We start from the raw sequence: 24,225 nt of genomic DNA on the forward strand, positions 1-24,225 counted from the left end.
ACGTCCCACAACTACTGAAGCCCGCACACCTAGAGCCTGTGCTCCGCAGCAAGAGAAGCCACCACGATGAGAAGCCTGCGCACCGCAACGAAGACTAGCCCCCGCTTGCCGCAACTAGAGAAAGCCCACGCACAGCAACGAAGACCCAACCAACACAGCCAAAAATAAATTAATTAATTAATTAAAAAAGAAAAAAAAGAAACAGTCAAAGTACTATTTTCTTGTTTTGGTTTCCAAGCTCCAATTCCCACAGGACAATGTAAAGAGGGCCAGGTGACACCTGTACATGCAGAGGGTCACATTACAGGAGAGGAACCCTGAGCACAGGGAACCCAAATCTTTTATAGTGCCCATTGCTTCAGAAGGAGATGACCTTTATGTTCCAAGGCTCTAAGCAAACCTGCCCTTTGTTCTGGAGGGAGACATTATCTCTTCTCTATCTTCTCTATCATACAAACATCCTAGAAAAATATTCCAGAAAAAAGGCAGTCAGTATCTCTGTTCGGAAGACATACTGAAACATAAGCGACCTATAGAGAACTGTCTAATGCCCACTTGTAAACAGATAAAGTTAAATGATCTCCCCATTTGTTGTTTACTGACAAATAGACCAGACCCTTGCATCAGTGGGTGAGGATATGCTTCCCTGATTACCTCTCAGTGGACCTGCTCCTATTTCTCTTTCTGACTCTTCTCAAGATTCTCTGTAAGGCTAAACTTATCTTCTATCTATCTCACAGGCCAGTGTTTCGTAACAACCATTAAATACTACAGTGATTTAACGGATTTCAGCAGAGTGAGGATGAATTAAAGATTTCTGAGTAGAGGGCTAGGATAGATAATCTGGATACCCATCTAAACTAGTGATTCTTGACTTTTCCTGTCTTCAGCTCACCAGAGATCCAGACATTAGAAGCTACTTGTCAATGGAGGAAAGCCAGATTTAAGCATCAATTGAACAACTCCAGACTTAAATCCTCATATTCATTACTCTGCTTGAGATAGTGTGCATACTGTAATTATGCCATAACCAGACATAACCATATCCAACTACTTTTAAGCACTTCAAAACTAAATACTTACAAATTATTCTCACCCTCCCTAATAGTAATGATATAAATTGATTCTCTAAAGCTACCAGACTTTTATATATTACTTAGTACCTCTGGACTAGAAAACACTTCAAAAGTCTAATGCATACAATTTGGGGCCAAAAGTACTTACACATTTTTTTTTAAACAGTAAAACATTCTGGGAGGTATGTTAAAAAAATGTCTAATTTTTTAAATTAGCGATACTTTTATGTTGAGAGACGTGTTAAGATATACTTACTGCTTGTCTGTCCACAGCAATCAATCCAGAAGTATAAATATTAGATCAACATTTAACCAACGGGAAAAAAAAAAAATACTGCTACATCAGCTGATTTTTCTCTCTTTGAATTTAATGAGTTTACATCAAAAAATTAGGTAGTCATTTTACATTTAAGGAATAAAAATCTTTTAAAAAAAAAAAGCAATACAAAGAGTGAGAGGATTTTAACCAAGTTTACATTTCTTTTTGCTATAGTTTTTAACAATTCATCTCATCATATTACAATGTGCAAATGCATTTGCAGCACCCATCACAATCATGACACTAAATTTAAGGAAGTACATTGTTACTAATGGCCCTCAGAGGAAACTGATTTACCTTCTATTAAAAACTCTTACTATATATAAGCATTACATAATAATGCTACTTCCCCACCATTTGTCACAAGAACCATCACCAAAGTTTTCTGGGAATGAGTCCACACACAAATTAAATATTTAGAAGGTGAAATGTTCCTTATTTTAGCTTCAGCAAGATCTTTCTTTTTCATTGTTAAGAAACACTTTAATAGTTTTAAAGTGAAAGCTGTTAAGAGTAGAGTCCAGGTAGCTAAAACTGTACTCCTGAGTTCAAACTTACAGACGAGTCTTTTGTAAACAGTGCTCAGTAAAATATCCTCCCTCCCCAGCCCCCTGCCCCAAATCTTGAATTTTTTTCTTACAAAACTTTGGTCAAGAGTAGAAATATATCCAGGCAGATATGTATGCCATATGATAGCAAGAACCGTAAAGCCCAACTAATGACTTTGGGTTTTAGAAATAGAAGGCAATTAAAATGTACTCAAAGTTACATTAAGAAAAGCTTTCACTGGGTAATATTGAAACAGTCACAAAGGTTAAGAAAATACTGATATCAAAGTACAAATGACTACAATGTTAAAATAGACAAAAACTACTATACAAGAGCCTCTTTTAAAATTAAAAATAAAGAACACAACACATGAGTCAGGATTGTTTTCCTGTTCTACTCGTAAATTTTAGTCTTTATATTCAGAGGGTCGGTTATGTTGACATCTAGTAGAGTTTCTTATGACATCTGATGAAGTCTCGTTCCAACTTCAGACAGTGGCTCTTCCCTAAAGAACCTCTTGATTTTGGTCACATCTTGGTCACTGTACAATTTCAAAGTAGTGCAGTATCGCCATGATGTGCTGAGGCATGAAGACATATCCTGTGTACAGTGCCATCCCCACGATGGAAACCAGCATGGAATCTGAGTTGTAGTTAAGGAAACTTCACTTACTTTACTTTTTCTCAGTTTATCCAAAACTAAATCCCCAAATGTTTTCAACAATTGTTCTATGTGGAAGTACCCATTCATTTAATGCTTTCTCATACCTACCAAGTATTTATAAAGAACAAATAACTATAATTATAGCCACTAACCTTAACTATGCCTGACACCATTCTGTTTTTTAAGCTCATTTTGTCTTCACCGTCACCTTACATGGTGCGTACTATTATTCTCCCTATTATATTTCAAAACATCAGGCTGCTTAAAATGAAGCAGAGAAAGTGACTCTGTTCAATCTAAGAAACAGAAATGTATAGGAATAAAATTGTACAATATTTAATGACTGCAAAATGTCTACAAGCTTGAACAATAAGTCTTGTCTGATCCAAGAATTTTAGAATTATTTAAACTAGAATGTGGCTAAGATATTGGCTTTAGAGCCAAAGATAAGATCAATCATATACTAGTGACATAAACTGATAATAGCTGCTACTATTAAACATTTATTATTATTATTATTATTATCACTAAACTTTGCAACAACATCAAATAAAAGTCACCTTGATAACCTAAACCATAAACATTCTGCACTATGGTCCGTTCTCCGCATTCCAAAAGGAATGTAAACTGTATGGGGGCTTCCCTGGTGGCACAGTGGTTAAGAATCCACCTGCCAATGCAGGGGTCATGGGTTCGAGCCCTGGTCTGGGAAGATCCCACATGCCGCGCAGCAACTAAGCCCATGCGCCACAACTACTGAGCCTGCACTCTAGAGCCCATGAGCCACAACTACTGAAGCCCGCATGCTGCAACTACTGAAGCCCGCGTGCCTAGAGCCTGTGCTTCACAACAAGAGAAGCCATAGCAATGAGAAGCCCTTGCACTGCAAAGAAGAGTAGCCCTGCTCCCCAGAACTAAAGAAAGCCCACGCAGAGCAACAAAAACCCAACGCAGCCAAAAATAAATAAAAATAAATAACTTTATAAAAAATAAATAAACTGTATATATGCAAGTCAACAAGGAGCCCTCCTCTTAGGCCACACGAAATACTGCTAACAAAAATTATGTAAAGGGCTTCCCTGGTGGCACAGTGGTTGAGAGTCGGCCTGCCGATGCAGGGGACACGGGTTCGTGCCCCGGTCCGGGAAGATCCCACATGCCGCGGAGCGGCTGGGCCCGTGAGTCATGGCCGCTGGGCCTGCGCGTCCGGAGCCTGTGCTCCGCAATGAGAGAGGCCACAACAGTGAGAAGCCCGCGTATCGCAAAAAAGAAAAAAATTATGTAAAACCTGAGGGCTTTTTGCTTTGCAGAGTCATGCTAAGGGGAATAACTACTTCTGAACTGGGACTGTGTTTTATGCATTCATTCATTCATATTCTCTCTCTCCCCTCCTCCCCCACCTCCTGTCTTACATACCTTCAGCTCTACATACTAGTAGTTCTATAATACCTTACATACCTTTATGAGAATATAGGGTTTAAATAAACAATGTGCTTACTACCAGCTAATATTTGTATAACAGTTTAGTTGACAAACCTTTTTTATGTATTATCTTGCTTGACCTTTACGGTTTTCCTGTGAAATGTTTATTCACTAGTACTCATCAGAGACTGACAAAACACTGAGGGGACTTGTCCAGGGTCACACAAGAAGCTGTCTTTAGAGCCACAGCTCAAACCTGACTCAGACCCTAAGTTCATTCCCCTCATCTGGCAAACATGGGTGAAAAGTCTCCCATAATAATTTTTTTTGAAATGAAATTAAAATCATAATGATTTGGGGACTTCCCTAGTGGTCCAGTGGTTAAGACTCCACGCTCCCAATGCAGGGGGCACAGGTTCGATCCCTGGTCAGGGAACTAGATCCCACATGCCACAACTAAAGACCTGGCACAGCCAAAAAAATAAATAATTTTTTTAAAAAAAAAGATTCCCACATGCTGCACAGCACGGCCTTAAAAAAAAAAATCATATTGATTTTATAGTGGGATTTTACAGTCTTCATGGGAGAGGTCAGCCTGCATTCAGTCTTAGCTCTTAAGCTAAGGTTGGTCAAGTGTGGGTCCCGAGGTGGGGAGGGCAAGTGCTTGCTGATTAACAACCATTATTTGGTGATTTACATTTTTCTGGGGGGTAGGAGGAGCAGCTGGGTGATGGGTAAGGGGGTTAGGAGGAAGGGCCTTGGTGGCAGGGAGACGGCCACAGTGGACATTCTTAGTCCTTCAGTGTCCCTCACAGTGCCCAGAATAGTGACCGGGACAATTTGGACCCAGGGACATCCTGAAGCGGGATTTATGAAGAAGATGGACAGGACTTTGGAAATGGGTCACTGCATATGGCGGCAGAGGCCAGTGTCACATCTGCGGCGAAACCAGTGACCCTGTTGGGGGTACCTGGGTTGGTGCTGCTCTCCCTGTGAAGAACTTCACAAGAGGGAGGGTGTCTGCAGGAAGGAGATGTGCACTGGTAGAGATGCAGACGTCAGATGTGGGTAGTTCTCCCATTACCATTTTTTTTTTTTTAGCCGAGTTGGGTCTTTGTTGCTGGGCGCCGGCTTTCTCTAGTTGCAGCGAGTAGGGGCTACTCTTTGTTATGGTGCGTGGGCTTCTTGTTGCGGAGCACGGGCTCTAGGTGTGCGGGCTTCAGTAGTTGTGGCTCGCAGGCTCCAGGGGCAGGCTCAGTAGTTGTGGCTCACAGGCCTAGCTGCTCCGCGGCATGTGGGATCCTCCCGGACCGGGGCTCGAACCCGTGTCCCCTGCATTGGCAGGGAGACTCTCAACCACTGCGCCACCAGGGCTGCCCTATAACCATTTTTTTAATTTACTTTTTAGCCTCCCTTAATCCAGTTCTTTCTTAAACAACCACCTTGTATTCACCGCTTAATTTCTTTAAAAAAAAAAAAAAAAAGTACAAATGTGCTGCTTCCATATCATTACTCATCACCCACACAACCATCTGCCTTCTACCTCTCCAGGCTATAGACACTGCTCTCAGGGCACCAACGACCTCCTATCAAATCCAATGGCTCTCTGAATTGACACTATTTTCATCTTTCCTCTTCAAAACTCCTTCAACTCTGGGCTGAGGTACTTCTCTGGTGCTCTCCTCCCTTCTCTCGCACCATTTTCCTAGTTCACTGGCTCTTTTTCCCTGTCTGCCACTAATGTGTAAGATGAGTAGAGTTAATTTTGTGCTTTTCTCCCAAACATCCACTCCAGCCCTCCTGCTAGTACAGCAGCCATGCTCTTTGGGTGGGCCTAACCCTATCCCAACTCCAGGGATAAGCCCTGACTGGTCTGAACCAGTTAAGATCTTCTCTTTTTAACAATGCCCACCCCCCAAATCTGATCAACCAGCTCAAAGTTTAGGAGTTCTGCCAGGAATCCAGGAACACAGATTCTCCTTCCAGAATATGCAGTTTGCTGATAGAATCCTGGAATCACTGGAGTCACTTTGCCTCCATAAGGAAATCAAAACTCGGAACAAAGTTAACAGATGAAGGCGGTGGAACAAAAATAATCGCAGAAAAAGGGAGCTAGAACACTGATCAAATGACCTGAGGCCCACCCTACCACTGGATTTTCAGATACATAAGCCAATAAATACGCCCTTTACCCATAAACCACCTTTAGATATTCTTTGCCATACTTGCAGTTGAAAGGATTCTAAATGATAAATGGGAGTTCCCAATGATTTGTCTTGGGCCTACACACACTTATAACTTAAACAGCCACCTTAATGTTGTTGACCTGACCCCATCTTCTATACTGCAGACAAGTATTTCCTATGATACTGGACATTTCCACCTATGACGGGCTTAAATTCACAGAGCCAAAACTGAACTCATTAACTTTCTCCAAAACTACTTCTTCCTATAAGTCCTATTTTTCCAACGATTTGAAAATAGTTGACACACTATCTGATATAACTATAGATTAACTATTTGCCTAGTCACTCAATCTAGAAATTGCTTTGATTCCTTCTCCCCAAATTCAAATTATTTAAGACTTCTCGGTTCTTTCCAACCACAACAAATGACTTTTATCTCATGTTCCCCTACCCTTATCAATGATAAATGATTGAGGTACTTATCATTCCTTACTTAATCACTTAAAAGCTCCCACTTTAGGCCTCTGGCTATTTTCCATGTCTCTCTTTACTAGAGTTATCCTTTTAAAATGCATGCTTCCCAAGGCCTCTAGGATAGCACTTGGAATTCTAAGCCAAGCATCTGAGGACCTTTCCAATCTAGCTCAAGCACCTGGTCTTAGGTTGGAGTGCAAGAAGTAGACAAGAATTGAGAGGCTGGAACAGGGATTCTTGTATAAGCTATTCTGAAGGGAGTTTTATCAGAAGGGGAGAACAGAACAGAGCAGGGGGAAAAGCTGAGGAGGTTCAGGAGCTCAGCTCCCACAGGGCGCTCTGGAGCATGAATTGTACCACATGTTGGTGTTGCTTTGAGGCAACAGGCCTGATCTTTTGCATCCCTTAATCTGTCAATCACTGGCTGTAGATAGGCTGAGGAAAAACCACCTGGGCGAGACAGCTGCCTTGGCCAAGGGCAATAGTCTGGAGAAGGGGGAAGCTAGAAGGCAGTAGCAGACAACACTCCCAGCAGCGAGGGAGAAGTACAGCAGCTGGCAAAGGGGATCAAGGTGGGGACCAAAAGCATCTACAGTTGACCCTTGAACAACATGGGTTTGAACTGCACAGGTCCACTTATACGTGGATTCTTTTCAATAAATACCTATTACAGCACTACACAATCCACAGTTGGTTGAATCTGCAGATGTGGAGCCACAGATACAGAGGGCCCGACCGTAAAAAGTTATACTCAGATTTTCAACTATGCAGGGGTCAGCACCCCTAACCCCTGCTTGTTCAAGGGTCAGCTGTACCATGCTGCTTTTCCATCATACCTCCCAACACTCCAAGTCAACCCCCAACAAACACACATCCTACTCATGCCATATTACACGAGTCTCCGGAAACAATGTTCTCTATTTTCATACCGCTCTGCCCTTGATTACGGCTTAATAACGCGACTAAGGATAACAGCAGTGGCAGCTTTCATTTTGTCTAGTGTGCGCACGGCACTGTGTTAAGCCCTACAGTAATATCCCGAAATCAGAGTAAGCAATGGAGCCAATTCCAAACCAAGTCAAACTCCTAAAATGTGTTCTTAACCATTACACTATAATATCTTCCTATGTACGAAAAGTCCTATTCCTCCAAGTAAAACCTAAACATTCTTAGAGCTCAGCTAGTCATCTCCTCTCGTATGAGGCTCTCCCTAGCACTCATACTTTTTCTATTCTTACCCCAACGTCCTGGCAGAATTAACTATTCCCTAATGCTCATCAAGTTCTTCACTCATATCACACAGAGCTTATCACCTGACATTACCTATTTGTAGATGTATTGATATTTATCTCATCCAGATTATCAACTCCTTGAACACAGGAACAATGTCCAATCATTTTTGTATCTCCAACATCTAACGTAACACACGCTTAATAAATATTTGATGAATAAAGGAATTGCTTAAGAAACATTATTTGACTCTAGATTCACTGTGGTGCTTTCTACGTATTCCACATATTACTGTGACCAACAAACTCTAAAGCAATACAGCAAAGAAAACCAAAATCTGTTTCTAAGCAATACTATATTTTCAAGATGCTTTTTGGGTTTTTTAACAGCTTTTATGTAAGACTTACGAATGTATACACAAAGCAAATGAAATGGTATAGTAATAATCTTCAGGTCATTGGCTCAAATTCAAGTAAGAATTACTAAAAACAGCCATTTGAATGATTATATTACGTACTCTTTATGGCACTATAATTCTTCTATTTAGTATGGAGAATGTATCAGTTAACATGCATAAATTAGCTTAACAGAGATTGCTCTACTATAAGACAGGAACCTGAAACTTAGGCTCAATTTTGTGAACACTAAATTGTCAAACCTTTAATCTTTTATATGCATATAAAATCAGGACATCTTTCCAAGTGAAACAAGAACTTATCAAAACTTTTTTTTTTCTTGGCCACTCCAAAGGAATGTAGGATCCTAGTTCCCCCACCAGGGATCGAATCTGTGCCCCCTGAAATGGAAGCGCAGACTCTTAACCACTGGACCACCAGGGAAGTCCCCAGAACTTATCAAAACTTGAAAAGATGTTTTGCCTGGTTAAAATATTAGACATTAGAGTTCATGACTTTCTACAGCATTATGCTGTGATACATACATGTGGAGTAATAACAAATAAATGGCAATTATATATGCTAAATTCAGGATAGTGGTTACTTAGTGGGGTGAACTGGGAAGAGGAAGAAGGGAGATCAAGTGAGAAGGGGCACAAAGGGTCTTCAAATGCATGTTTTTCTTCAGTAGTTGGTATGGGCACACTTTCATTATATTATTCTCTATGGGTTTTTTATTGTATGCCTGAATAGTTAATAAGTCTTACTTATTTTTTTAATAAGTAAGAACTGTAAAGGAAAATGGAACTGCATATAGTAGTAGACTAAAAACTGTTTTATTTGAAGGATCTTTTTCCCTGGCAAAGTTTGGGTTAGGCATCACTTGACCTTATTTGCTACTAGGAAATAAACAGAAAATCTTAGCTCTCAGAAACAGAATAAACAACTCTCAATTCTGACCAAGAAAACGGAAAATTACCAAAAGTCACTTGCACCTAGATGCAAATGCCAATTATTAGCTACTCAAAATAATGACAATAATAACATTAAACCTAACCTTTTACCCAGAGCCACTTATTAAATTTAACTTTTAATTCTATTTCCCTCAAAAAAAAGTTTCTGTATTCTAATCCCACTTCTCCTAAGTATTTCCAGAATCACAATAATAAGCCTTTAAAAGTAAGTTTTCTATACAATTAAATTTCAAAATTATTCCCCCAAATTATCCTAAAGCTCTCAACCATAAGAGAATATTTTTACTGAAGTATAGTTGATCTACAATGTTTCAGGTGTACAGCAAAGTGATTAAGATATATATATATTCTTTTGTAGATTCTTTTCCATTATAGGTTATTACAAGATATTGATTATAGTTCCCTGTGCTACACAACAGGTCCTTGTTGTTGATCTGTTAATCCCAAATTCCCAATTAATCCCTCCCCCCCCAAATAAGAGACTATTTAAAACTGACTTAACTATACAGTGAAACTCATATTAAATGAACAAGTAAACAATGGGACCATGAGGAATTTCCACTAACCTTAATAATCACCTTGCAAAACATGCAAAACAGTGCCTTTTAATAAGTAACCTTCTACAAATGCAATTTAAGCAATTTTAGCCATGTAGCTGAAATAGCTCCAATACACTGAGTTGAATACTCCCTGAGATTATGCTTGGCACCATTCCAAAGGGCAGTTTTATTGTGACATTTGCAAGGTTGGGGAACTTGTGACCTTCATCTTCTTAGAAATGTTCTCACAAACAGACCTAAACATACACCATTTAGAATATAACAGCTATTATTTGCTATCTGGGTACTTGAGTGGATTTCTCAATCCACTGCGTTCTTTAACACACCTCTCAAAGTTTAAAGTATCCTTGACACACTGTGAAGTACAAGAAATGGATACTGGAATCACCATGGCACTGGAAGAGAACCTAGGTTTGAGCTGCAATTCTGCCAATCCCTGGTTGTGTCAAAAACTCTCTGATCACTAGTCTCCTTATCTATGGTTTGGGGACACACAACACCTACCTTTCAGGGTTGATATAAATATTTGGAATCAAATCTATTCTGCAACAAAAGGTAATATAATCTTTATTGAAATTATTGCTTGAGGGCTTGGGCACTTAACATTATGACTCAGACCTCTGTTTGGAAATTGCCCAAGGTCACCCTGCTATTAACTTGTTATTTATAGTATAATCCTAAGGCATCACAACCTCTCTGGACCTGAGTTTCTTCTCCATAAAATGAAATCCCTTCCTGGACTAATGTTAGGATCCCACTTGCTTGGAGATTTAAGCACCAGTTCTCAATCATCCTTAATGTAATCTTCTCTTTGAGACACTGAGGCGCGCGCGCACACACAAACACAGAAAATGTAAATATTCAGTGTTATATAATACACACATATTGGAAGGTAATACACAAAGTGATAGAGTAATCTTTCCATTTACCAAGCCCTTACTGCTGTTTGTATAAGTATTAGCAGCTGTACCAAGATTAATCACGTTTATGTTTTAGAGGGGGAACCATGATTCAAGAAATATAGAATAAAGCTAGTGAAATCCAGACTATAACAAACCAAAAACCTCAAAAATTAAAAAATATGTCTTTTCTGTTTTGTGTGTATGTACCTGTCTCTACCACTGAATTTTAAGTGCTTGAGAGTGAACGCCTCGGCTGCTCTTTGCTTCCAGTCGTAGTGCATTGTTAGACAAAGCAGGCACTGCATCAACCATTCAAGAACTGAGCAGATAATGTGCCAGGATTGTGCAGGCACTGCCGAAAATTGTTTGTTCAAGGCCTGAGTGAACAATCAGAGGTTATTTATAACCTGGACATAACATAAATATTTTATGGGTCCAATGGATTAAAAAGCAAATAGATGTGAAACCATGTATCTGTGTGCTGTTTGCTGTTTTCTTTAACAGGGATCCCCAGCTAATCATGAGCTGATAAGTTCCCAGTTAGGCAGGAAAAAAATAAAATAAAGATTTTTTTGCCCATACAAGGGATTGGCCATCCCCAGTCCTTTTCCCAGCAACTTTAAAAAAAAAAGGAAATGCTTTAAAGTTAAATACAGTACATCAGAAGTAAGACCACGGTAACTAACATCTCCTGCCCTAACCAGTAACCCCGTACTATCACCGCCTACCTTAGCAACCTATTCGCAAGACTTTGGAGAAACCAAAAGTAGCTCCTCATTGGGAAAAGGGCAGGGGCCTTTGTTCCAGTGGGTATGATTTATTCCTCTTCACTAGTCTAATTTCAATGTTTTCAGTCTCTGATGTCCCTGGTCACATTAAAAAACAAAGCTAAAATGTCATCTAAAACAATCCAATCTTCTATTAGTCAAATTCCTTTTGTAAAACTAACTCTAAAAAGCTACTTTTATCCTCAGAAATATTCAAAAGTTTTGATAAATTTAATTTTTTTAAGAAACCATCTTAATGAAAAAAGAAAACAAAGTATCTGACAAAGTATTACCATAGGCTGTTTGGTGAAAAGCCATCAAAGCTCTAAGGGAAAGCAGGTGTCAGCTGCTGAATGATGCTCCAAAAAGGACCCTTTCTTATTACTGCAGGTTTTGTCCCTTGACCTTGAAAAACTAGAGACCATCACCAATAATAAGGGACTTCCTTACTTCCTGGTGGTACTTCCCTGGTGGTCCAGTGGTTAGGACTCCGTGCTTTCACTGCCGAGGGCACGGGTTCAGTCCCTGGTTGGGGAACTAAGATCCCGCAAGCTGCGTGGCACGGCCAAAAATTAAAAAAAAAAAAAAAAAATGAAAGCTTATTTTTACCAAATATATCACTTTTGATGCTTTCCTAGTTGCCATAAATGAAAGCAAGTAGAAGATAATAATATGGTTATAGTCCTGTGTAAGTCAGCCAATTTGATATTCTTGGGCCATAGTAAAGGATATCACATCAGTATCAGAGGTTACTGTTGGCAAGCAAAACCCATTCTCTGAGCTTTCTGTAGTGTTGGTCACACTTAAGTACGGAAATTGATTTTAGAACAACTTGATGATGAACTCTTTAAAAACTAAACAAACAAAAAAGCCTGCTGCTGGAACCAGCAATGATCATGTTCAACTCTGAGCTGAAATCCTAGAAATGGTTTGTAGCTCTGAACCCAGAGACACCAAGGCTATGTATCGCTATATGTCTTTATAATTAGAGCTTCTATTAATCACATGAAGATCTGAAGTCCCGGGGTCAAGGGGAAAAAATGACCTGTCTGCTCTAAAATATAATCTGTTCTGATGTAACACATTTCTGGAACATCAATTAACCCATATGTGACTAGGATAGCACAGGAGCTGCATGGTTTCATATGGGATTTTTTGTAAATTAGGGGAGCCAGATTAGTGAGGAAAGAATTATAATCTTCAGCAAGAAACATCCCTCAGCTCAGCAGCTGCAGTCCTTTTAGCTCTATTTTAAGAAAATTAAAAATTAGCATCTGTACCCGGGCTCCCTCTCCAGAAAGGTATACCTCCAGGCTAGCACAGCTCCCAACTAATGGCAGGATTGCACTGCCTCCTGCATCTCCTCGACGGCAGCCCACACCATCTCCATCACTTCAGCAGTTCCAGTCAACTCTGTCCATGCATTTTTAATGCCCCTGGGGCAGCGCCCAGCCTGTCTGCCCAGGTTATCCAAGTTGTCCCCCAAGATGCCAATCATTGTTTTCATTAGCACCTGCTTACGAAGTTGCATAGATTTTGAGGGGCTAATGATATTTTCCCATAAACTCTTTTATTTGAGAATTTTTCAGGAACGCATACAACATATGATAGCCAAAATTCTTGTATTAGTAGTAATTCTACTTTTCATAACTATTGATCATAAATACAATACTATCATTCCATAACTACTGTTTTTTTTTATTATTATTGTTTCTGGCTGCATTGGGTCTTTGTTGCTGTGCGCAGGCTTTTCTCTGGTTGCAGCGAACAGGGGCTACTTTTCGTTGCGGTGAGTGGGCTTCTCATTCTGCTGGCTTCTCTTGTTGCGGAGCACAGGCTCTAGGAGTACGGACTTCAGTAGTTGTGGCACCTGGGCTCAGTAGTTGTGGCTTGCGGGCTCTACAGCGCAGGCTCAGCAGTTGTGGCACACAGGCTTAGTCGCTCTGCAGCATGTGGGATCTTCCCGAACCAGGGACTGAACCTGCGTCCCCTGCACTGGCAGGTGGACTCTCAACCACTGCACCACGAGAGAAGCCCCCATAACTACTGTTTTTTAAGCATTCCAATTCATGAAAAGTATATATCCTCTCTTAAGTAGATCTTTTAGAACATAGAGTTTTAATTATTAAAATTGAGCATTGGGGTTTTTTTTAATCTAAAGAATTTACCTTCAACTTCCCTGGTGGCGCAGTAGTTAAGAATCCGCCTGCCAATGCAGGGGACACGGGTTCAAGCCCCGGTCCGGGTAGATCCCACATGCCCCAGAGCAACTAAGCTCCTGCGCCACAACTACTGAGCCTGTGCTCTAGAGCCCAAGAGCCACAACTACTGAGTCCACGCACCACAACTACTGAAGCCCACGCACCTAGAGCCCGTGCTCCGCAACAAGAGAGGCCACCGCGATGAGAAGTCTGCACACCCCAACGAAGTGTAACCCCGCATTCTGCCAATAGAGAAAGCCTGTGCACATCAACGATGACCCAACCCCAACGTAGCCAAAAAAAAAAAAAGAATTTATCTTATCCTTGCTCCTAAGCACCACAAATGTTACAACAATCAAACCCTGAGCCGGGGTGTGGGGCGGAGGAGGTCACAAGGTCTTTAAGAATATGAAGCAGTGGAGACAGGATCCACATTCAGCTCTACTGAAAAATCACTGGTATCACATGCAGAAACACTGTAGATCATCTGTATGCGCTTTGTCCCCACTGCCATCAACCTCCCATGACTTTCCCTGACATCCTAGTACAGATCACCTAGTTCTTGTGTAGCATAGTTTTTCTCTTCCACCTTTCCTGAAAGAAAAGAACTTTTTCCTGCTAAAGTAAAAGTTATAATATCCTAAGGAGTACAGACAAGGGATAGTCTGACATTCTCACACAGCCAGCCAAATATCCAGGCAGTGTCAAACAGGCTAGAGCAGCTGTTTTCAAACTAAAGCACAGGAGCCCTGGAGGAACAAGGCTTTTCAGAGGATTAGAATCGGTTAAGGGGAATCAGTTTACAAATCTTCAGCTTCCAGTGTACTCTCTCCTCAAGCTGATCTGAGAACTGTGATCTGCTAGTTCTCCTTCCCATCCCCCCGTCCTTACAACTTCACTTCTCTCACTTTACTTCCAGAATCTTACAATTACGCATTTCCCCAGGGTATAAAATAACCTCTGGGATAGCAAACAAAGGAACAGTAACTAACTTACCTTGTACTTTATTTCATTCAGGTAACAGACTCCTGGCACAGCTCCAAACCTCACCTATCTATCCATCTAATCATGTGAATTTGGAAATGAGACACCTTTACAATCTGGGCCCGGCAAAATGCCTCCAGCAAAGAGGATGGTGAGAGGGGCCTTTCTGCCATCACTGACGTAGTGACCAGAGAATCCACTGTCAACATTCACAAGCGCACCCACGGAGTGGGTTTCAAGAAGCGTGCCCCTCAGGCACTGAAAGAGATCCAGAAATCTGCCATGAAGGAGACAGGAACTCCAGATGTGCACAGTGACAACAGTTTCAACAAAGCTGTCTCGGCCAAAGGGTTATGGAATGTCCCATACTGTATCCACATGTGGTTGTGCGGTTGTCCAGAAAGCATGAAGCTGAAGATTCACCAAACAAGCTCTATACGTTGGTTACCTAAGTACCTGTCACCACTCTGAAAAACCTATAGTCAATGTGGATGAGAACTAACCACTGATTGTCAAATAAAATTATAAAACAGCAACAACAAAAAAGTGAGACAGGACTGAAGGTGTTTATATAACAATTATTTTAACAGAAAAATGACACTGAGCTTCTTCTGACAGAAATTAAGACTGATTTTGCCTATTTGGCTTCATAGTGAGGACTAGCTTTGCCAATCAGGTCATGTGATGAATGTGTTCTATGAATTGTATAAGAAAAAAATTATAGTTTTAAGGTTTTAGCAAAAACAATAATTTTTAAAAAGCAAAAAATTAAATCTTTTGTAATTGTCTAAATTCACTATGAAAGATTTCAGATGTCAGATGAGTGAGAGGATACACAGTATGTGCTTTTTGTTCTTTTAGGGAATGCACAAGTGAAAAGTCTGAATACCACTGGGCTGGAGGGTTGGAAGTATTAATTTATCAGTTACAGAGACCTCCCTGGCGGTCCAGTGGTTACGACTCCACGCTTCCACTGCACAGGGCTCCGGTTTGATTCCTGGTTGGGGAACTAAGTAAGATTCCGCACGCTGCACAACTCAGCTACAAAAAAAAATTTTTTTAATTAAAAATAAAATAATTTATCAGTTACAATTATTCCTAGCTCAGCTTTCCTCATTTAGCCCTCCCTGGTAATGGAAAACTGCATTCATTTCTACAAAAGGAAGATCAAATGAAACGGCATAGGGCGTCCCTGTTGGCGCAGTGGTTAAGAATCCGCCTGCCAATGCAGGGGACACGGGTTCAAGCCCTGCTCCGGGAAGATCCCACATGCCGCGGAGCAACTAAGCCCGAGCGCCACAACTACTGAGCCTGCCCTCTAGAGCCCGCAAGCCACAACTACTGAGCCCGAGTGCCACAACTACTGAAGCCCACACACCTACAGCCCATGCTCTGCAATAAGAGAAGCCACCACAATGAGAAGCCTGCGCACCGCAATGAAGAGTAGCCCCTGCTCGCCCCCCACCCCCGCCGTCTATGCGCAAAGACACAATGCAGCCAAAAATAAATAAATAAATAAACTTATAAAAGATAAATAAAATAAAATAAACTGTCAAACATGTTAATTACTCTAGTATATTGACAGGTGAAGAAAAATCCTTCTCAATTCTAGCTTTAAGCATTTGAGGGTACGGCGAAAATCTGAAAAAATAACTTAGTCGCTACTGAAAAGAACATACAGCTTAAAATGTAGCGCTGGGAAGGGGGAGGGGCGACATAGGGGTAGGGGAGTGGGAGATACAAACTATTGGGTGTAAGACAGGCTCAAGGATGTATTGTACAATGCAGGGAATACAGCCAATATTTTGTAACAACTGTAAATGGAAAGTAATCTTTAAAGTTGTATAAATTTTTTTTAATTTTTAATTTTAAAAAAAGGAATGCTTTTTTTCATTATCATTCAAAGCCTATCTCAATCCAAAATATCTACCTTTGCTTCTACCCTTGCCTCCTCCAGCCACCCTTAATTTATTCCAAATCCTGCAACCAAAGTAAACCTTTTCAAACTTAAAAAGCCAGATTGGATCACTCCTCTATCAAACCTTCCAAGAGTACCTTTTTTATTTTTATAAATTTGTTTATTTATTTATGGCTGCATTGGGTCTTCGTTGCTGCATGCAGGCTTCCTCTAGTTGCAGTGAGCGGGGGCTACTCTTCATGGCGGTGTGCGGGCTCAGTAGTTGTGGCTTGTGGGTTCTAGAGCGCAGGCTCAGTAGTTGTGGCACACGGGCTTAGTTGCTCCACGGCATGTGGGATCTTCCCAGACCAGGGCTCGAACCTGTGTCCCCTGCATTGGCAGGCAGGTTCCCAACCACTGCGCCACCAGAGAAGCCCAAGAGTACCCTTTTTTACCAAAATTAAAGTCCTTACCAGGACCTCCAAAGAGTCTGACCTCACCGCCTAGGACTCTCCCGCACACTCACTCTGCACTAGCCATACCTGCCTCATCCACGGCCTTCATCCATGCCAGGCAGGCTCTGGACTCAGGGACTTTGCAATGGCTAGTCCCTCTGCCAGCTCTGCTCTTCCCTCAGATTTCTACCCTGCTAACTCCCTCACCTCCTTTATCTTTCTACTCAAATATGCTTTTGCAATGAAGCCTCTCCTGATATCCTCTTTAAAAACAGTAACTCCATCCTATCCACACATTTCTTATCCCCCTGACCTACATTTCTGCTTTCCATAATGCTTACCACCTAACATACTATATATTTCACTTTTTTTTTTTTTTTTTTGGTAACACCTCACTGCCTGCAGGATCTTAGTTCCCTGACCAGGGATCAGACCCATGCCCCCTGCAGTGGAAGCACAGAGTCCTAACCCCTGGACTGCCAGGGAATTCCCACTATATATTTCACTCATTATCAAAGTTTCCCAAGGACAGGGATCTCTGTCTCATGCGCTCACTGATACATCACAAGCATCTAGGCCAGCATCTGGCACAAGGTACGCACAGACGTGTCTGTTCAATTAAAAAACAGTCTCAACCTGCTTTTTCAACTTTACTTCCCACCCACTCTGCCTTAAAGAATCCCTGCTCCAGCCAAGTCAGCCTGGCGTACTCACCATCCCAACACATCTCTGCACCCCAGTCCACACCTTCTCCCCACCTAGGAGAAAATAAAGCAAAGAACTCAAATACCTCCCTGAAAGTTCTCTGAGTCCACCATGCTCTTCCTGCCCTGCATCCCAAAGCACTCACTGCCCAGCTCTTTCAGCGGAATAACAAGGGGTTGGGCAGGGATCTACCTGAGAACATGTGTCGATTCTAATTTTTCCTGAACTTGGATCTAATTTCCTTGAAGAAATGAAGTCCATCTTCTTGGAAACTTAGAACAGAACTCAGGATGTTTAAAATTTTTTTAATTAAAATAAATTTTAAAACCCTGTTCCTAGGATTTTTTTTTCCCATTCAAAATGAAAAGAGCTTTGAGTCTCATGGGGAAAGGAAAAATGTATATTCCTGTGGTTTATTTTCCTACTTTATTAAATACAGTTAGTCCCCTTCAGTTCTACCATGTCCCACCTCCTCTCCCTTCTCCAGTGAGTAATTCTTCTTGTCTGTTCACTCAGTGCCAGCCCCTGGATGCCAGCTGTTGTACTATACTACTGTACTTTTCAAGGTACTGTATTGTAAGATTAAAAATGTTTTATTTTTTGTATTTGTTTTCTATTACAGTACAGTACTATGTAGCCAATTGTGTTAGTTGGGTACCTAGGCTAACTTTGTTGGACTTAACGAACAAATTGGACTTAACCGAATGCGCTCTCGGAACTCGTCTGTATGTAGGGGACTTACTGTATTTAAATGTCAGTGAGAAAACTGTTACTGGATTTGAGTGACTCTACTCAAAAGGTATGAGCACCTCCCTTCATCTCCAGAACTCTCACTCCATGCCTAGGAGGCCCTATGGGAACAGATATGACCTCCTTTCCTACTACTCACCCCCACTAACTCTACCGCAGACACACCAGCCACTCAGCTATCCCAGAAACAAGCCAGATACGCTGGTGCTTCAGGGCATTCCTAGTTACTGTTCCTTCTGCCTGGAATGCTCGATCCTCTGGAATTTTTCCCCTGCTTAAATCTTTCTAAATGTCCCCTCCCTGACCACTCTAACTAAAAATCAAAGAACATGGACTCTTTCTTAGTTCCTATCCTCCTCTCCATTTTATTTTTCCCCATAACAGCTATAACAGTCTAATAATCTAATTTTTTACTTATTTATCTAGTGGGATTAGAATAAATATTTTTATCTGTTTTATTCACAGGTAAATCCCTACTATCTAGAATAGTATCTGGCAATTAGAAAGTATACAATACTTGTGGAATACAGAACTCAGCGAATGTACATGTTTTATAAATGAGTAGACAGAGCAATGCAAATTTTGTTAACATCTCCAAAATAAATCAAAGGAGTTCTTTCAATCTATAGCCTTTTCTACTTCTTTAAGTTTGAATTCTCTACAAGAACTGAATGTCGTTCATCAGGAACAGTCAAGTTCCAAAGCTACTCTAAAAGTGGCTTAAAATCAGTGCTTCTGCAATTTCTTTGAAATGACAAATCAACATATAAACAAATGTTTGTCATAAAAAAAAAAATGTTTGTCAAGCATTATTTGTGTGCCCAGCACTGTGGTTGAAAAAAAAAAACTCTTTCCTTGAAGAGACATGGACTGTCTTTCAGGGGGAATCTAATTCTAAACATAAACCAAAAAAACTGCCTGCATTTTGCTTAAAATAAATACAAATATAAAATGTCATGGAAACATAAGAAGCCATTACAGAAGAAACCTTTGTTTTCTTAATTAAAAGAACAACGCTAAAATAACTTTTACTTATGCTTCCAATTATTTTAACAAAGATTTTTAATTTTCTAGCTCCCCTCAACAGCATGATTACAATGTTACCCAGTAAGGCACTACAGGGAGTGTCTCACTGGTTACAAAACATGTCTTGGTTACAAAACCTGGTCTTTTCCTTTCCCACTGATGGCTGCCAATAGGGAAAGGGGACTTTCGAAACATGTTAAAACTTCCCCTCCAGAGGTAGATGCCAACAGGTCCCAGCAGGTCTCTTTCAGGTTGGTTACAAATCTCACTAGTGTGTGTGTGTGTTTTTTTTTAATGAAATCATGTGGTCCCATAAACCAATGAGAAGTCTAATGCTTCAAAGGCAAAAACCCACAGAGGTACTACATATCATTTCATAATTTATTTCTCCATCCCCCCCAAGAAAAACACGGAGGTATTTATGACACTATTACTATTGCAATATAATACAGAAAAACCTTAACACCACTGACACCATAGCATTTATCTATGTGCCAACAAAAACCTTTAAGAGTAAAATTAGAGTGTGGACTCTGGGGCACTACATTCAACTTCTGATTTAAAGAGTTTCAATTTAGCACAACATTGTTTATGTTTAAATTCACTTTTTAATAACTTTAACTGAGTCAAGAGGTGGTATATATTTTAGTATACATTTTACAGGGATGACCTCATGAGCTCCAACCTATAGAACTTAGAGTGAAACTAAACTGCAGCTACAAGTAAATGGTGCAGGAAATTAGGGCATACTTTACATTCAGACTTTAAATCCAAACTCTGCATTCTGCTTCTTAAACTCCAGGTTTGGAAAGAAATGCCAACAATAATAAAACTAAATTTCCTTGTAAAGCAGCTAAGATGCCTCAAAGTGTTGAGACAAAAGACTCAGCTTTGAGTACAATCCTATGCTATTTGTTCAATCCTATTTGTTCAAGACAAATAAACACACTTATTAAGGCTTGGAATGAAATTACCTCAGTCACTCTACCACGTATTTGCAAAGTTGTTCTGAAGCTACTCCAAACTAAACCACACTGAAGACGAGAGGCCCTGTATGAAGCAAGCATGCTGTATAAAATATCTTTCATATTGGCCCTCAAGTTTTTTAAAAAAGTTATCTCTCATTAGTATTTATTCTGCAAGAATAATATCAAGGGATGTCAACATAGACAAATGAAGACAGACTTCAGGAAGCCTCTCTTCACAACCTTGAGTTATTGAGCTTATGAAAGTTAGATGAGTTAAGATACAGGCAAAGCACTTAGCACAGTTGCTTGGCTGGTAGTAAATGCTCTATAGTCGTTAACGAGTAGTTATTAGCCATCTACGAAAACACAGCTTCAAACACTATCTACAACTAACCACATATTCCTTTTCGGGCTCGACTGTTACGGACTGTGCAAGCATCAAATTAATGAGTAGAACAGACTTTTTAAACCATCTTGAAGACCAAAAAGGGATGATTAACGAACTGCTTTCAAAAACTGTATTGGGATGCCACGAGCACACATTCACAACCTGACTTAAAAGCCGATAAACTGGTTAGCATTCTTATTAGGACCAAAGCCAGCTAAATCAGGGACAGCTAAAGGTCAAAAGCGTCCAAGCCGGGAGCGATTTGCTCCACTTACACGGTCCCTGCCTCCCACGGGAACAGGAGATTGAATCAAAGGCTGGCACGGCCGAAGTGCAGGCGAGGGCACACCAGGTAGACATCGCCCTAGGGGACCTCCTCCAGCAATAAAGGCGCTTCTACCTCGGTCCAGTGACTCACCGGCGACCTCAGATCTCAAAAGAGTTCTCGTCCCCCACCCCCCAACCGCGGGAGCGCCACCCTCGGCCCCGAGACCTCGGTCCCGCATGCCCGCCGCGAAGAGGCGAGTCTGCGCGCGCAGTTCCCGCGGGGCCGCCTCTCCGCCCTCCCGCCGCCCCGCGCCCGCCAGGCCCTGGGCCCGGGAGGATGCCGCCCGGGCCCCCGCGCCCCGACCCGACCCCGCGCCCGCGGCCCGGGCAGGATACTGAACACAGTCCGCTCCCAGGGCTCCAGCATGTAGAGCGCCGTGACCAGCAGGTACTGGTAGTAGAACCAGGACATCTGTTTCCAGGCCCGCGCCAGCGCCATCCCTGCCACGCGCCTCCCGCGTTGCAGCCAAACGTCAGTCTGTCCGGCAGGCCTCCCGTTCGCGTCCTAGAGCCCCTGGCCGCCAGGCCCGCCTGCCCCGCGCCGATTGGCCGGCCCGGCCCAGAGCGTCACCCGTGAGCACGCCCAGCCCCGCGCGCTCCCGGGCAGCCGGCCGCGAGCCCCGCCCGGCCGGCGTTTATTGGCCAGGCCTCGGCCTCGCGCCGCGCCCGCTCTCTTTCCGCTGTTCCCCCTCACGGGGCTGCGCCCACGCGAGCCCGAGAACTGTCCCCACGAGAGTGCCCCGCCCGGCCCCGCCTCGCCCGGCAGTTGGTTGGGGGGCGGTAGTGCCCGCTGGGGTCCTGCCGCGGGGGTCGCCCGTGGCTCCCTTACGCGGTGGGTCCCCCGAGTCGGGCCCAGAAACGCCAGTCGAAGAAATATTTGTGGAATACCAGTGACGCCTTAGGCGTCCTCCTGGGCTGGGGGATTACGGGGTGAATAGGAGCATATTAGGATCCTTACCTCTTGCAGTTTACGATCTAGGGGAGGAGACAGGCATTCACAAATGCCAGAAAAGCTGTGATCGGTGCAGAGGGGGAGAGTAAGGTGCTCGGAGAGGGTGGGGAGGCGAGCATCGCCCAGTCAAGCAGGTCAGGAAAGGCATCTGTGAAGAAGTGATGCACACACTGCCCTCTTCCTCCTTCCCCACCCACACGCGGGCTCACACACACAAAAGCACACCCACATAAACCAACATACCCCGTGCACTCCTTAACCTAAAGACAAGAGAGAGATTACCATAAATATGTCAATCTGCCCACCTCTCTTAGTGGCCGAAAGGTGCCGTGTAGGTCAAGACCGGGAGAAGGACGCGGATCTGGTCGGTTCTGCAGATGACAGACTGCTTGAGATCCGTCTGTGGGACAGATACCTCCTGGAGATGCACTCTTAAAAGTCCAGATTTTCCCACTGGCAAATGGGCCAGCAACATTGCACTCACCTTCAGGAATGAAGATGCACGATTAGCGTGTGAAATGACACAATTAATGGCCTGCTATTTAAATGTTAAACGGTTTCTAGGTTAAGTAGCCTTCTGCTTAAACTTTAAAACTTTGATGGTTGATCACTATTTATTTATTTAGAAATATCAAGTACTGTTCATGAGCAAAACATTGGGGATAGAAAGCCAGATAGACTGAGATCTTCCTTCATAATGTACCCAGTCTACCAGGGAAGAGAAGCAAGTTAACTGATTATAGTGAGATGCGGTAAAGGGTATTTTTATGTTATGTGTAGGATGCCTTGATAGCCCAGAGAAAATCAGATTAGGGTTGTAAAAGTCTTCTGGGAAATGGTGCTTGAGCTGAGTATTGAAGGAAAAGCAGAAATGGCAGAATGAATGGGGTTAGGGTGGGGAGTATATTACATCACAGGAGTATATTACATCACAGGAGTATGGAACCCCTATATGAAGGCCTGGTGCTTTTAAAGAGCTGGAAGAATTTCATGTGGCTAAAGCAAAAAGAATGTGTAGGCAGCAGCAAGAGATGGGGCTAGATAGTAACCAGGGACCATATCCTGAAGGACCTTGTGTGAGGAGCTAAGGAATTTTTAACTTACTGTCCAAAAGTTAAAAGAGCCAATGGCTTGGACTTCTCTGGTGGCACAGTGGTTAAGAATCTGCCTACCAATGCAGGGGACACAGGTTCGAGCCATGGTCCAGGAAGAGCCCACATGCCGCAGAGCAACTAAGCCCGTGCGCCACAACTACTGAGCCTGCGCTCTTGAGCCCGTGCCCTGCAACAAGAGAAGGCACCGCAGTGAGAAGACCACACACCACAACAGAGTAGCCCCCGCTCACTGCAACTAGAGAAAGCCTGTGCGCAGCAACAAAGACCCAATGCAGCCAAAATAAATAAAGAAATAAATAAATTTATTTTTTAAAAAAAGAGCCAACGTCTTAATAAGATTCGCTTTTTGGACAAGACATGGGAGTGAGCAATAGCCTGGAGGAAAAGAGGATCCAGTTGGAGACCTTACAGAGGTAGAAACTGTAAATGGGACATATATAAACCACGCTCACTTGGGGCCTCCTTATCCCTGAGAGATCCAAGTACTCTCAGCCCTCCCACTTCTGAATCTTACTGTGTTGGGCTTCTCTCTGTCCCTGATCCTCTTTGAGCTATCTCTCTTCAGATCTGTTTGGGCACAGGCAAGCTCCCTTGTTCCTTTCTCTTCAAGAATTCCAAGTACCTCTGCCCTTGGTGATGCTCGGTGAAGTTTACACAAGGTTGGAAGCATCACCCATAGCTACCCTTCCCACACTGGGCCAGCTCTCTAAGTGCCATTCCTACCATGTAGTCCTCCCTGCTGTATGTAGCCCCCCAATCCACTGCATCTGCCAAGCCAATCTCCATCCCTCAGCCTCCCTGGGATTCCAGTGAACATAAATCCCTCCATCTCTCTAAAGTTGATGACTGACTAGGAATGGTGAAAAGAGGCCGGGACCCTGGATAACGACAATATTCACAAAGAATCCAGGAGAAGTCTGGCTGAAAAGATATGAATTCT

At 42.3% G+C, this 24,225-nt stretch overlaps 1 protein-coding gene and 1 pseudogene across 1 annotated transcript; one reads left to right on the top strand and one right to left on the bottom strand.

Moving 5' to 3' along the window:
• Positions 1 to 1,423: 1,423 nt before the first annotated feature.
• On the bottom strand, positions 1,424 to 21,735 carry SPTSSA (serine palmitoyltransferase small subunit A). Its single transcript, XM_022570739.3, has 2 exons — positions 21,555 to 21,735; positions 1,424 to 2,586 (listed from the first exon to the last, which is right to left on the bottom strand). The coding sequence occupies exons 1-2, from the start codon at positions 21,655 to 21,657 to the stop codon at positions 2,483 to 2,485; spliced, it is 207 nt and encodes a 68-aa protein (XP_022426447.1). The 5' UTR covers positions 21,658 to 21,735; the 3' UTR covers positions 1,424 to 2,482.
• LOC149750266 (large ribosomal subunit protein eL31 pseudogene) lies at positions 4,942 to 15,204 on the top strand (annotated as a pseudogene).
• Positions 21,736 to 24,225: the final 2,490 nt, after the last annotated feature.

This window comes from Delphinapterus leucas, chromosome 2, assembly GCF_059928025.1.
Source record: "Delphinapterus leucas isolate spDelLeu-1000000601 "Yukka" chromosome 2, BTC_Dleu_Yukka2, whole genome shotgun sequence".
NCBI lineage: Eukaryota > Metazoa > Chordata > Mammalia > Artiodactyla > Monodontidae > Delphinapterus > Delphinapterus leucas.

Excerpts from the sequence above, each read along its gene's own strand:
- SPTSSA (XM_022570739.3), bottom strand. The coding sequence starts at position 21,657 with ATGGCGCTGGCGCGGGCCTGGAAACAGATGTCCTGGTTCTACTACCAG. Across the intron at positions 2,587-21,554 it reads CTGGGAGCGGACTGTGTTCA|ATTCCATGCTGGTTTCCATC; the intron begins GTATCCTGCCCG and ends ACTACAACTCAG.